This window comes from Pseudonaja textilis, chromosome 8 (assembly GCF_049901715.1).
Source record: "Pseudonaja textilis isolate UNSWEBS1 chromosome 8, rPseTex1.2, whole genome shotgun sequence".
NCBI lineage: Eukaryota > Metazoa > Chordata > Lepidosauria > Squamata > Elapidae > Pseudonaja > Pseudonaja textilis.
This window is the reverse complement of record NC_141997.1, coordinates 8287692-8302183: the sequence shown is the minus strand read 5'-3', so window position 1 is coordinate 8302183 and position 14492 is coordinate 8287692. Positions and strand designations below refer to the sequence as shown.

At 37.1% G+C, this 14492-nt stretch overlaps 1 protein-coding gene across 9 annotated transcripts in view; it reads right to left on the bottom strand.

Annotated features, from left to right (window-relative positions):
- Positions 1 to 14492, bottom strand: part of MAP3K15 (mitogen-activated protein kinase kinase kinase 15) — an 87136-nt gene that overhangs the window by 60262 nt on the left and 12382 nt on the right. For 5 of the 9 annotated variants that reach the window (XR_015744531.1, XM_087938231.1, XM_026714180.2 and 2 more), the window contains exons 3-6: positions 13228 to 13251; positions 9047 to 9118; positions 2723 to 2916; positions 697 to 865 (exon numbers count right to left, since the gene is read on the bottom strand). Coding sequence is in view for 8 of the 9 variants with exons in the window: in XM_087938231.1 (XP_087794357.1) it covers positions 697 to 865; positions 2723 to 2916; positions 9047 to 9118; positions 13228 to 13251 (459 nt within the window). In the remaining variant the exon portion in view is untranslated. Of the gene's footprint in view, positions 1 to 696; positions 866 to 2722; positions 2917 to 5974; positions 6008 to 7312; positions 7388 to 9046; positions 9119 to 13227; positions 13252 to 14492 lie in introns of those variants that run through there. The other 4 variants (XM_087938230.1, XM_087938237.1, XM_087938235.1 and 1 more) reach the window with 4 other exon arrangements.

Sequence of the window (14492 nt, the reverse complement as noted above, 5' to 3'; positions counted from 1 at the left end):
TGTCACAAATGCCACAATACAATAGTAAATGCAAGGATTCCATGCCATGATTCCTCCCACCTCAGACAGTGATGCAAGTCCTAACCTGGCAGCAGGCACAAAGAGGGTGAGCCATAGAGGGGGGAGTCTGACTCAGAAACTTAAAGCTGAACTGCTATCTGATCCTTGATATAGGAACAACAGTGGGCTGCTAACCTCCAGAGAAGGACTGGCCTGGAAGGGCTCAAAACTGTACGTCCCTAACACCCTCCACCTTCAAGTGCTCAAGAAAAGCCATGATGTGAAGCAAGCTGGACACTTTGGGTTCAGGATTTAGGAATTAATGCTATCTTTGCTTTTGGTAACAAGTCATTGGTGTGACTCTCCTAGATGGATGATCTTCTCTCAAATCTATATGTAACTGGCAGAAAGTCAGAAGTGAAAATTAAAAAGTATCCTTTTAGATAATATCTTTGTAAGGGCAATAGATATGCAATATATATGCCGAAGGTCAGTCAGATTGCATAACAACTATTTATATGATTCACTTCCTCAACTTCAATTTAAGCCTGATGAATATCATACAGAAAGATACAACATATTGCAGGAAAAGCAGTTTTTAACTTAAAATAGATGTTCTTAAAGGGGAGAATTAAGATGAGAAACATCCATTTCATAAATGGGCAAATTCTGCATTTTCAGGTAAAGGTAACATACCTGGATATCTCTATAGGATAGGAGTAAATTTATCACAATGTCAGAAGTCAGGACTTCAGTATTATCCATACGAAGTTTAATCCTAGCCAGTTCTTTTGCAAGTTCTTCTCCTTGATATTTCTCTCTAGCTTTTCTGATGTCATTTAACAGACTTTCCTTATAATATGTACTAAGGAATTAAACACAATAGGAACACAAAGTTATTTAACAGATATCTGGCATATTAAAGTATAAAACACTGAAACCACAGACTCTGGTTTCTCTGCAGGATGTTTATACCTTAATGCAATTTATACCTCAGAAAGTTGTTGATGAGTATCTTCTGAACATAAATAAGGAATGTTATGAATGGAGAGATCCCATGTTTCTGTCTAATTATAATAAAAACCCAGTTCAAAATTCAAACTGAGCCTGGAAATCCACAACCCTGTCTTCTTGCTAACTTAACTAGTCAAGGCAACTAACAAAAACAAAGCAAAACAACATAACAATTTGAAAATTAAAATTAACAATAAAATAAATACTAAAATCATGAAACAATTCAAATCATAGTGAGGAGGTCTTTATAGTTTTACTAAATGAGAGAATGGTACTCCCAAAGGTGCTCCCAAAGAATCTCAAAGAATATTCCCAAAGAATAGACAGAATGTGACACACAAAATTCCATAGCATGGCAGAAACAAGTATCTAACAGGAAAACAAAAGTGGGCTATCTCTTCAAAAGAGCCTATTGATCTTAACACTCGGTCAGGTGCATAACAGGATAATGGTCCCTTGCATGATTAGGTCCTGGTCCATTTAGGACATTAAAGGTTTACATCAATTTCTTAAGGTATGCCTAGTAGGTAGCCAGCAATCTATATACAGGTAGTCTTCAACTTACAACAGTTTATTCAATGTCAGTTTGAAGTTACAATGGCACTGAAAAAGTGACTTATGACAATTTTATATATTTACAACTGTTCCAGCATCTTCAGGGTCACGTGATCAAAAATCAGCTGCTTAGCAACTGCTTAGCAACTGGGATGTATTTATGACAGTTGCAGTCTCATGGGGTCATGTAATCACCTTTTGTGACTTTCGGATGAGCAAAGTCAATGGCGAAGCGAGATTCATGACAACTGTATTACTGACTTAACTGCAGTGATTCACTGAACAACTGTGGCAAGAAAGGTCTCAGAAAGGGGCAAAATTCACTTAACAACTTTCTCACTTAGCAACAGAGTTTTTGGCTCAATTGTGGTTGTAAGTTGAGGACTATCTGTACCCTTGGTATACTTTGTTTAAAAAATAAACAGTTTTAAACATTTTTTAATATAACATTTCTTTTGAAAGTTACATTATGCAAACTACTTTAATCTTTTTAATTGCTTTTATAAATTCCTTCCAATGAGGAAGAAGAAAGAGTTCAAACAAACTCTGGACCTGCAAGTAGAATGAACTATGACTATCATTAAGTGTTGTACGTTATGATTCTTGATTCTTAACAAATGTATCTTTTCTTTATACTGAGAGTATTTACACCAAAACAAATTCCTTGTGTGTCCAATCACACTTGGCCAATAAAGTATTCTATGTTCTATTCTTGTCTCTATCCCTGATTCTATGCCATTAAGTACTGAAGTTTCACTTATTGTATCCAATCAATATGAGCTTTTAGCAGCCTTGGAAGTGGAGTCAGAATTGGAGACAGAAATTATAAGCTTCTCGCTCTTCAGATGCTACTTTCAATGTCTTATTTTAAAAGCAGAGTTTGAAGTTTTCTTTCTTTATGCACACTTCTACCACTGGGACAGATCATCAGTTCTGATTTCACTTATTAATATTTTTAAATATATTTCCATGTTACTAGCGTTAGTTTATTAGAACAGTTGCATAAGAAAGATACAACTTGGAGCAAATTAAAAACACACCAATGCAGTAGGCAGAGAAATATTGTGATTGCAGAACATCTTGGAGCTTTGTTTTAAAAGAAAAAAATAGAAAAAGAAATGATTAATAAAACCATTAAAGAGCGATAGATTACCCTGAAGTGATATGAATATCCTTGAGGAGGCTTATAAACTTGTCCATTAGTGGAACACAGAGTGGGCCTAAGATGGTATCCCAATTAGATTGGATGTACTCAGATGCTCTCCGCTGGGCATCACTTTCACAACAAAAATAATCATCACATGATGATATAGTGTATGGAATGAAGTGATAGTTGCCACTTGAAGCCTGAGGACAATAAATTAAAATATTGCGTATTAAAAAGAAAGCACAAGGAAGATATAGAAATACAATTTTTAAAGTTTCTCTGAATTTTATGCAAAATACAATCAGCTTTCATCCATATAACAAAAGACCATGTAACAAGACATGACTGCCTATGCGGGAAAATTCCACAATTTTAAATTTAGTTTTGTAAACATGAATTAAATAAGGCCTTGATTTAGTCTACAAAGTGAAATATTTCCTCTATGGTTACTGCAAAGAGGAAGCCTATGATACTTTGATAGGAATCTATGTAATCTTTAAATGGAATTCTTCACTCTTCTAAATCCAATGAAGCTAGTATACAGGTAATGCTTCTCATATAGTTTGCTTTATAGCAGAAGTCCCCAATCCCTGGGCCACAGAAGGGGTGGGCAAGTGCATGCACATCCCCAATTTGCATGAGCAGTGGACAGGTGCAGGCACTCCAATTTGCATGAGCAGCATGCACGGGTGCACTCCCCTCATGAAATGGAACTGCGTGCATGCACAGAACCATCCCCTCTCCCCACCCACCCCAATCTGCAAAGCCGGAAAGATTGGGGAACTCTGCTGTAAAGTGATATGAAAAACTATGCACAAATAGTTTCAATACAATGAGAAGCTTCTCCAAATACAGCGCTACAAACAATTAAATATGTAATGGTGTAAATGCTGAACTATTGTTTCACCCTTCATTTTGATCCTAAAATTCTTCCTACTATTGCTAAGAAAGGGTATTTAAAATAACATAGGCAACTTGGAAAGAAAGCAAGTTTGTCACACTGAGGTTTAATCCACATTAAATGTTAAATTCTCAATTGGTAATTGAAAAAGCCACATGGTCTTTTTTTTTAACGGTTCCCAAATGGGATTTATTTCCATTTGTCTTCTGATTACTAATGTGTCACAGTGCTGAGGTTATAGACCCATAGCCTTACATTCTTTTACCTGGACAGTTCACAGTTGAAATTGTGACTGAACTCATCTACATGCTATAAAATCAATGCCTTTTCATCATACAAGTGTCTGATTCTATGATTAGTCATTAGCCAGCAAGAAAAATAATCCATTCATTATCTCATTTTCCATGAATGGACAAAACTTTTTAAAACTCCCTCCGAATTGGGGATATCAGTCATCTGATGGAAGTGAATTACATACCGGTAGTTTTACCAATTATATCTTTCTTTTATCTGTTTTCAAAATCGTTGAGACCAGGAAGAACACCTCTATATTGAATCATTTAAGGCCTTTGAAGTAAAAAAAAAAACCCTGCACATGCTATATTTTTTTCCATATAGGGAAGATATACTGTGTACACCATTTTACTCATTTTGGTTACCCTTTTTGTTACTGTAGATATAAAAAGTCTGAATTGTTCAAGAACAGTACATCATAGCAACTCCAGGGAAAGGACGGTACCATACTAGTAACAAATGCCTTAGCTTCAAAGATGGTAGGATCAAAAACACATCAATAGGCCCTTTTCTTCCTCCTGTTTCCCTCTCTATTACTATACTATCCCAGGATCTAATCCTTCCTGTGGGGCTAGAATGATTTGTGAACAACTAACCACAAGCCATTATATAGAGGAAGTGTCCAGTGGTGGGATTCAAATAATTTAACAACCAGTTCTCTGCCCTAATGACTGGCTGGGTAGGTGTGGCTAGGTGGTCATGTGACTGAGTGGGCAGGGACAACTCAACATCCCTGCACTAAGTGTACATGCCCAAACATTATTATTACATTAAAAGCATACATTATGATACATGACAAAGAAAGTTCTTTGAAGAAGCAAACTCTCACATATTATACAATGACCTCCAACTTAGAAATAAAAATATTTCTCATTAAATCACCAAATGGGGTCTTCAGTAAGAGAAGAGGGACCTGCTTATATGCACCTCCAACTTTTGCCTGGATGAAGGCAAAGACAGGCGCATTCAAAAGAGCAAAGGCCATTACACCAAGGAGAGGAAAAGGAGAGAAGGCAGGGAAGGCAGAGGGCTGCTAAGTTAGGGTGAGAGTTAGGGTTAAGCTGAGCCCATCCACCCGCCAAGAGTGCATTGGCAATCGCTCACCTGGCTGTCATGACCACATTGTAAAGGCCAGGGCCTTTCTGCCGCCAGCCTGCAAAGGCTGCAGGCTCCTGCTCCCGGAGCCGCTCTCTGGCAGGTGGCTGTTCATCCCAGTTTGGGGCCAAAGGTTAGCTGGGAAACCTTTTTAGACTTTGACTCTGGTGCTGTATCCTGATTAAACAGGGTATTTTATTATTTATTATTTAAATTTTAGGGCTGCCCAACTCCACTGCAACACCAGGCAGTGTGAAATCACAAGAAGTGTACAAGAAAACAACCTAGGCACTTAAACCAGCCTTTTAGCCCAAAGCTACAGTTGCATCCAATTCTGGGGAGGACATTTTAAGAACGAAATTAAGAAATTGAAGCATGTCCATAGGGGATCAACCAAGTTGGTAAGTGACCTGAAGGGGAAGTTTTTTCACGGAATGGTTGAAAGCTTTGGTTTTATCTAGCCTAGAGATATGTAGGGAGATACATTTCAAGTACTTGAAGGTGAATATGGTGAATCCTTGCTTGGAATTTGGGACTGAGAGGAAGGGAAGCAGTAGGAGGGATATCCTGGCTTCCAAGATGCTAGGATTCCCAACTGCAGAGATTGCTTGCCTCTATTCCCAGCCCTCTCCATGGTGCAAAATAACAGCAACAAAAAAAGCTGCAGTAGAGGCTTCTGCAGTGTCATGCGGCTCTCCTGGGGAGGTAAGAGAGGGAGAGAGAGGCTGCCTGGCCTTCTGCTTTTCCTCACTGGCCAGGCAGCCGGAGCATACACAGGGATTCTAGTGTTTAAATCTTTTTGTGCCAGCAAGAAAGAGTTTGGGGCAACAAGACAAAGGACTTTCCCAGTTTCAGAATCCATGCGGGGTTTGGCTATCTTTCAAAAGCCCATGTCAGCAGTTTCCCCCAATGAACAACACTTCCATTAATAATTCCCCATATAGAAAGTCCTGATCTGCTGAACAAACCTGTCTGCCATGCCACATATTAAAGTTACCCTTTAATCTGGTTCTCGCTGGCTTCTTGCTTGTTTTGTAAGATTAACTTTCTCTCTGGCCAGGTAGCTTCTCTCTCCCTCTCCTACCTCCCTGGGAGAGCTGCATGATGCCATGGAAAGAAGCCATCCTGGGTGACTGCCTCGCTTGCACACCTGGCATCACACTCTCCCGGCACAGGGAAGCAGTTGACGTGGCACTATGGTGACTTCCGGTGGCTGCCAGCCAGAGAGCGACTCTGGGAGCAGCAGCAGGAGCCCACAGCCTCAGAAGGCCAGTGATGGAAAGGCCCTGGAGCTCAGCTTCAGGGCACAGAAGGAGGGTGTGTGTTGGGCTGCTTCTTCTCTCTGGGGCTTCCTCGCAGAGAGGAAAGTAGGAGGAGCATTGTGTGAGCTAGCCAACCTAGCCTGAGCCTGTTGGGGAACTCCTGGCCAGTCCCCCGTGAAGAAATGATCGCCTCTGGCCCCATGTCACCCAGAGAGGCTGGCGGGCAAGGCCGGTTGGCGAGGGTTCTGTGTCCACAAAGAGGCTGGGTAGGTGCCTTCTTCCATTCCCTGTTTTGGGCAGTTTTAGAAAGAAAGGGCAGGGGACTTCAAGTCAGGCACGCCTTGCAGCCTCCGCCTCGCCCACCCATTGACAACTCTGGGCTAGGCAGCAGTTCGGTTTACCCAGCTGGCCGCAACCTCCAATCCCCACCTGCCCTGCCCTGCCCTTCCTTCTGCAGCTGGTATCAGAGAGAAAAGTGAGCCAGGGTGACCCACTGCGGCTTAGCTCCCTCCGTAAGCCTGCATCTCACTCCTACCTGACTCTCCACAGCTGCTGGGTTTCAACTGCCACAGCTGCCAGCAGATAGGGTGGCCAGGGACCCTGAGGTTGTGCTGCTCATATTGCCCCTCCACCAACCAGCCCTCCGCCCAGTCAAGTTGTGGAATAGCCAGGCCCAAAAGATGGCCGAGCCTCACCGTGTTCCCCCCGGCAACCCTTTGGCTGAGCACAACAGGCCCGGAGCTGGTGTATCCCTCCCCCACCATCAGCCTTATCTTCTCAGGCCAGGTGAAAAGTGGCTGGGAGGGGAGGGGTGCCCACCTGCAAACCACCACCCACAAAGGAGCCAGCCGGGTTGCCATGCATCACTGGCAGAAGCTTGTGGATCATGCCGCTGTGTGGGGACTGGGCCTGAGCCCCTCTTCACAAGGCCCCTAATGAACGCCTCCTTAGGGCAGAGCCAGCTATGGACGCTAGATTGGCTCCCTGGGAAGCCTGTTGTCTGCTGAGGCCAGCCAAGGCCTTGCTCACCGCCTGCTGAGGTACCTGGTGATGGATGGAGTCCTTCAGGCACTTAGACTGGCTGCCTGTTTAGTAGCTCCAACCCCTTCCTTCAAGTGCCTTGTCAGAGCTGCCTTGGGGCTTCGTCTGCGCAGATGTTGCTTGCTTGGAGGGGGGTGGGGAGGGGCAGTTAGAGGAGCACTGAGATGCCAAAATGGCCTCAGGAGATGTTGGCCGAGGCGAGTAGAGTCTGGGAGGGTGAGGGGGAAGCCACATAACAATTCAATCAATTCTACGAACTGTGCAAAAAGTTAACAACCGGTTTGCCTGAACTGGTATGAGCCAGCTGAATCCCACCTATGGAAGTGTCCCATTGCCATGGCATTAGAACTAGGACTTTTTTTTTTTTTACAAGTGCTTCCTTTCAGCTGGCTGCAACTTCAGCTTCATTTATAGTTATTTCCCCATGGAGATATATCCTATCAGTTCTGCAGCAGAGACATGAAAACTGATTGGTTCAAGAGCTCTGGATATTGACTGAATTTTAAATTGGGGAGCGTGCCTGACATTACACATTTTAATCACTATTTCATTACAGGGGAAATAATATTATTTCCTTCTGCCTTTCTCAATTTTGATGTTTCCCAATGTTTTTGGCTGCACTCCAATATCTTGAGATAATTTGAATATATTGTAAACAAAGTTACTTGAGGTCATGTTGGGGAAAATTGAGCCAATACATCTCACTTTGTTCTGTTTCTTCTGTTAAATAAGTTTTCTCTCTACTTTCCAGTTGACAGCTTACACTACACATGAACAAACACCTCAAATCAATAAAACGGTGAGGGGTTTTTTCCTGTTTAACTGTGATGCCTACAAAAATGTTGTCTATATTTAAAGTTGCATAAACTTAAGAAAGAATTTAAGAAGTGTTAAAAGGACAGGTGCCAAGAAGGAAAAATGAAAAGAAGAAAGTGCCACAGAAGACCTATTAGAAACAAATTTCCATAAATGTGTACCCCACATGAAAATATCATATCTCTAACTTTGGATTTTTACTTAAGCAGATGACCATTTAAAGCAAAGAGCTGCTATAACTGTAGATGAGCAAGCTGAAACAAGTTTAAAAATCTTTGACCTAAGTAAATGAAAGGAATTCTATAAAATCTTTTTTTATAAACATCTTTTTCCAGTATGTGTACAGGGAATGTATGTATTGCAAACAGAAAATGACTGTATTTCACACATTAGACAAGGTAGATGTTAACATTAAAGAATGGATATATACCATTTGGTAAAATTAATAGTAATAATTAATATATCTGCTTATCAGATATATTGGTTGTGGGATCATATTCAATTCTTCAATTTACTAGTAACATTAAGAACCAAGGAGAAGAATTTCCATTCTAAATAAAATTAGAATGGTTTAATCTAAGAGTACTGGAAAACATAACTGATGTATGATTAAAATAGGCTATTTTTAATGTTAATTATGATTCTGGAATAATGATAATTTGAAAATGTTGGTACTATGTACTCTTTCTACATCTCACATCACGTGCAATTACAGAAACAGGATATTGGTTCTCAAGGTTACTACCCTAACAGCACTGGTGGCAAAGACTGATAAAATAACATTGCTATTCCAAGAGCACCAAGAGTTAAAACAGAACAATTTTTAAAATGTTCAAGAAGCGATTGCTTTAAAACTAGGACAGAAGCAAACTTATAGCAACATTAATAAAAGGTAAAGTAGAGTAAAAGAGCGATACGTACTTTGCCCATCATACTACCACTATGGTATTCTGGAGGTAGATGTACTTGAAGAAAAGATTTATGGCTGACAGCCTATTCAATATTGTAATGGAAGAAGAGAAGGATGCAGATTTTAAAAACAAGACACACGGAAAAGAAAAGAATTGTTAACCAAAAAAGGAAAACAGCAAAGTATACACATATGTGTTTTAGTATGCTTGCCATGTACGTGTACAATACAAAGGTTAATGGAATGTATAATTGCAAACATTTCTTAGGAAGCAAGAATATTAATTGGAAAACAGTTGCATTTAATTTTTCATGCTGAGATATGTCTACGGCAGGGGACTTCAAACTTGATAGCTTTAAGACTTGTGGACTTCAACTCCCAGAATTCCTCCTCCAGTCATGTTAGCTCAGGAATTCTGGGAGTTGAAATCCACAAGTCTTAAACTTGCCAAATTTGAAGAGCCTTGGTCTATGGAGATTCTCAATCACCCAGGTCAGTCACCCAAGAAGGAGCCTGGAGTGGCTTAGCTCAACTGTTCTGTACTAAAGCTGCTTGGTGCTGTGAAACTGAAACTCCTCTCCTCTGCTTGTGTTTTGCATTTGGAACAGATTTCTTTTCAGGTGGGGAGTGGGAGTAGAACTCCTTAGCATCAGTGTGTGTTAATAATAATATACGAAATACTAACACTCTGATGATCATTTCGAAACTCCTTTCTTTGTGAGCACCTAGAAGCCAAGAGGAACATACGTGCCAAATTTCAAGTTTAAACTAAGCTTTACGGTTCTGGAGTTTTTGTGATGATGTGTGAGTGGTATTTCACTTTTATATATATAGAAGATTAGTCTTTAAAAAAACAGTAGTAATGAACCTTGAATTTTATTTTAAGTAAGATAAAGCTTAATTTCATAATAGTGTGTTCATTCAAAACATATGTGAAACTACAGGCTTTTCCAATTTAGTTTAACTAAGGTTCAAAGGCCATAACCCAATCAACACATTAAGATAAAAGTTTGTATAATTTCTGTCCTCAACTCAATATACTTCTCTAACAAAATTAATATTCTAATTACAACATTTTTTTAAGGGGAGAAGATGTCAAATTATTATTTTAAATAATAAACATATAAAGAAAAACATATTTCCATATGCAATCCATAAATCTTTTTGCATTTGAAAAGTTTTTAAATGTACAACTAAGAATAAGCATGGACACTCACTCCAGAAGACTACTATATATCAAAAAGTTGTCCCTCATTAGATTTTGAAAATCAGCATTACTTTCTCCAAATCCAGCATCTTATCATGGAAATTTTAGCACTTCCCTTTAACTGAACATCTAATTCTCCATTCTTCCTTTGATTTACTATTGAATTACAATCATTTTTACTACATGACAATTGCATATATCTGCCAATTCAACACATAGGCAGATGCACATACCTGAATCAAACATTTCAATTGTCTTAATTGTATAGATAAAGCTAATATATGACACAATTAAAAGAAATAATTATCACAGCAATAATTATTTGATACTGAACATGCCATTCACTAATAAAAGTTGCTGTCCTGGGAATTCTTAGGGAAAAAACACTTTACCTCCCTGCAAAAGGAAATTGAGTTTTCTGGGAAGAGAAGTGAGGAGAACCTTCCTAGCCAGATTAGTATTGCTCTTACTGTAATATTATGGTGACTCCACCAATATATTGTAGTAGATTTATATGTATCTTTTGCATTTCTCAAGCCATCAATCATTTCCTACATCCCAGCAACCAATCCTACATATTATTTAAATGTATAATAACCATCTAGATGAAAAAGGGCATCTAGAACAAGAATCTATGTAGAGTTTCTGAGTTTGTAATATTGCCATGCTAATAATTACATAGTCTTCATTGAATGCTAGGCCAATCCATATTTTTGTGAATCCCCTCAGCTAATTTATTCTATCCTTCTTATTTTGTTCTATATTTCCTACTTGGACTAGAATAGCAATAGAAACAGAAATGAGATTTATTATGCATTATTTATTTATTTTATTAATTAATTTATACTTTGCTGGAGAAAATCTAGCTAGTGTATTTAATATAAAGATAAGGATTTTTCTACATTTGCATCCACGAATACAATCTTCACTTTAATAGAGACTATATACTGTATTTATTTCTAGCAAAAAGGGACCCCAAAAAGCAGATGTTGCTTTGATAGTGGCATCTGGCACTAGTATGCGCGCAAAAGTACAGAATCAAGACTGCTATTTTAGATTTGGGTACTTGGTAAGAGAATCTTCTTTACTACTACCCCATCTGCCCTTAAATTAGCTTTGAAAACCTAGGGCCTTAGGGCAGGGTGTTTGTCAGACTTTTTAATATTAGATGTTGAATCAGAAAATAAGTTTTATTATTCCCTTTGAATGACCATTATTCTTTTCTAATACTATGATGTTTCTAAGATGCCCTTTTTCAAGCAGCTCTAGAAAAAATACTGAAACGAATGAATGGATGGATGGATGGATGGATGGATGGATGCTGCATATATTTTCTTCATCATTTTAAGGAAAGAGATACCTAAATTACTGTTGTTTTTCCTTGCTCCTTTTTACTGCTTGTTTGAAGAAAATAGGTAAACAGGTAGCACCAACAGCAAACAGAAGGAGCAGGTCCACAAATATCCAAAATGTGTCAATGGGTGCTCTACTAAGCTCCAGCAATTGTTCATTACTGAAATTCTCAATGTCCAGACCTGAGGAAAAGACTATGGGAAATCTTGTTTATAGAAAGAATTATGGACTTTTACCTGATCATTACATCCCTGAATTGGCCATGCTTTTAATTCCTGTAATGTTTGTTGAATTTTTCCACAACAAAATGAAATAAATACAAATTTAAAAAAAAACATGACTGCAGGGTAAGAGGTCCTACCAATTCTATAGTATCCCATATATAAGTATTGAGCGAGGCCTCCAGAACCCCTTCAAATTTTGCCGTAGACCTATAACAGTCTATCTGATAAAGTGGACAAATATTAAACATATTGGCAATTAAATGCCCTGTACCAAACTCAACATCAATTAATTGAAATGAAATTTAGCTTTTACCCTGATCTCAGATATTTATTTGTCCTGTCCAACTTACATTTTGAATATGGATCCTGCAAAGTGAAATACTTCACACAAAAAGCTAGTACACCTATACTCTTGGAAAACTTAGTAAATACCTTCAATGCTCTATTGATTAAGTAGCTAATGTGAAAATATTTTCCCATCTGAGGCACACATAATTCTGTCTTTAGGTGGAATAACAAATTTCATAAAACAATGCTGTTCTCAACATTTTTAAGAGAAGACAATTTCCAAATGCAATGTTGTTAGTAATATAATAGTCTTTGTGTCCAGATTTTTATACTCATACCTATTTATCACAAACTATTTACAGTAGTACTTGTCTACCAAGTCACACTGGTTTAGTTATTTTTTAATCATTTAATCACAGTGGTTATAGTTTTATCTGCTTTTCACAAAAATACATATATTTTAATAAACTTTTTGTATCTGAATTTTTTTAAAAAACATGTAAACCATTTACTCTAATCACAAATTGTAATCATTTAAAATAAACTTAATATGTATTATACATAACATGTAGCATATTTGTACAAGTAATCCTCGACTTACAACAGTTTGTTTAGTGATTGTTCGAAGCTACAAAAGTACATTGACTGTTTTTCACACTTACAACTATCCCTCTAGTCGCATGATCAAAATTCAGATGCTTGGCAACTGGCTCATGTTTATGATGGTTGCAGTGCCCCATGTCACGTGATCACTTTTTGCAACCTTCTGACAAGCAAAGTCAATGGGGAAGCCAGATTCACTTAACAACCATTTTACTAATTTAAGAATTGCAATGATTCACTAAACAAATGTGGTAAGAAAAGTTGTAAAATGGGGCAAAATTCAGTTAACAAATTTCTCACTTAGCAACATACATTGTGGGCACAACTGTTGTCGTAAGTTGAGGACTACCTGTATAACATAGCCCATTCTTAACAAAGTTTAAAGAGGTTTAACAAGTATTTGACATTCATTCTTCAGCATATATTTGAATTTACAATTCTCTGAAAATTCTCTCAAATTAGCTATTCTGTAATATTCCCAATGAACATTTTAAAAGATAGGAGCTTGTATACTTACTGTGTTTTTCTGAGATACCATGTCCTGAAAAAAACAAAGCATGCAATCTTATGTAAGTATAATAAATACTGCCTTTTAAAAAAAATGATGCTACTGGTTTGAAAACTGAAAATCTTTAAATACTCTATGTGGATTTTACTATTTGATAAAAGTAATGCTGGTTTTTTAATGAGATAGATAAGAACTTAGCATATCCATTTGTCTTAAACGAAGATGAAGTTTAATTCTTAAATTAAGCTAATAATATTTTGCTTCATGCAATATCCACTTACAAAAAAATTCTCTTCAACTCTGGAATTTTATTTGAATGTAGAAATACATAATGTAGGAATACAATAACTAAATTGGAAATTTTAAAAAAACCCAAGAAGTAACATTACCAGGGTTTCGGGGTGTTTTTTTTTTGTTAATCTGATTATGACATATAAATTATATTTATCTATCATCTCTTAAAACTTTTCCTTTAATCTGGAATGTTTTACTCATAACTGTATGCTATTTTTAATATAAATTTTGTTATAACTCACAAGGAGTTATATAAAATCCTTTATCCATATACAATGGTATTACTGTAAAGTTCCAAAATATTGTAAAGTGACATAGTAGAATGAAACAGATTTTGAAGGTTGTAATTTATTAATTAATTAATCAAATTTATATGGCCACACACACAGAGGAAGTGAGGCTGAGCAGCATACAACAATGCAATTTAATTTCAATCAGAGATATTCCTTTCAAATTTCACCAAACCTCTTCCAAATTCACTGAATTATTACTATATACTGTAAATTAACAAATGCAGGGATTTTTATTGGAAGATATTCTTTGGGAGAAAAGCTAATTAAATTGTGGAAGTGGGTTTTGATATAAAGACTAACTTTCTAACTTTCTATATAAAAAGTCTGATACATACATCATTTATAATTTTTGCACTGTAATGTTATATACCATATTGGCCATGTCTGAGATTTGAGGTTTTTTGCCATATAAAATAATCTTGAATTATAATTTATAATCATAATTTAGTTCTAATTTTTAGTATTATTTTAATTAATCAATTAATGCAATGTATTGTTTTACTGTTTATAATTTATTACTGATATATATTGAATTATCCAAGTATATCCAGTGCAAAATTCAATACTTTTATCTTTTATACTTTATCTTTTGTTTTATAATAAAATAAATTTAAAATTTTTAAAAACATATTTTTAAAAAGATGTATCTATATTTATTGCAATTTATTATAGTACCATATTTTTAAA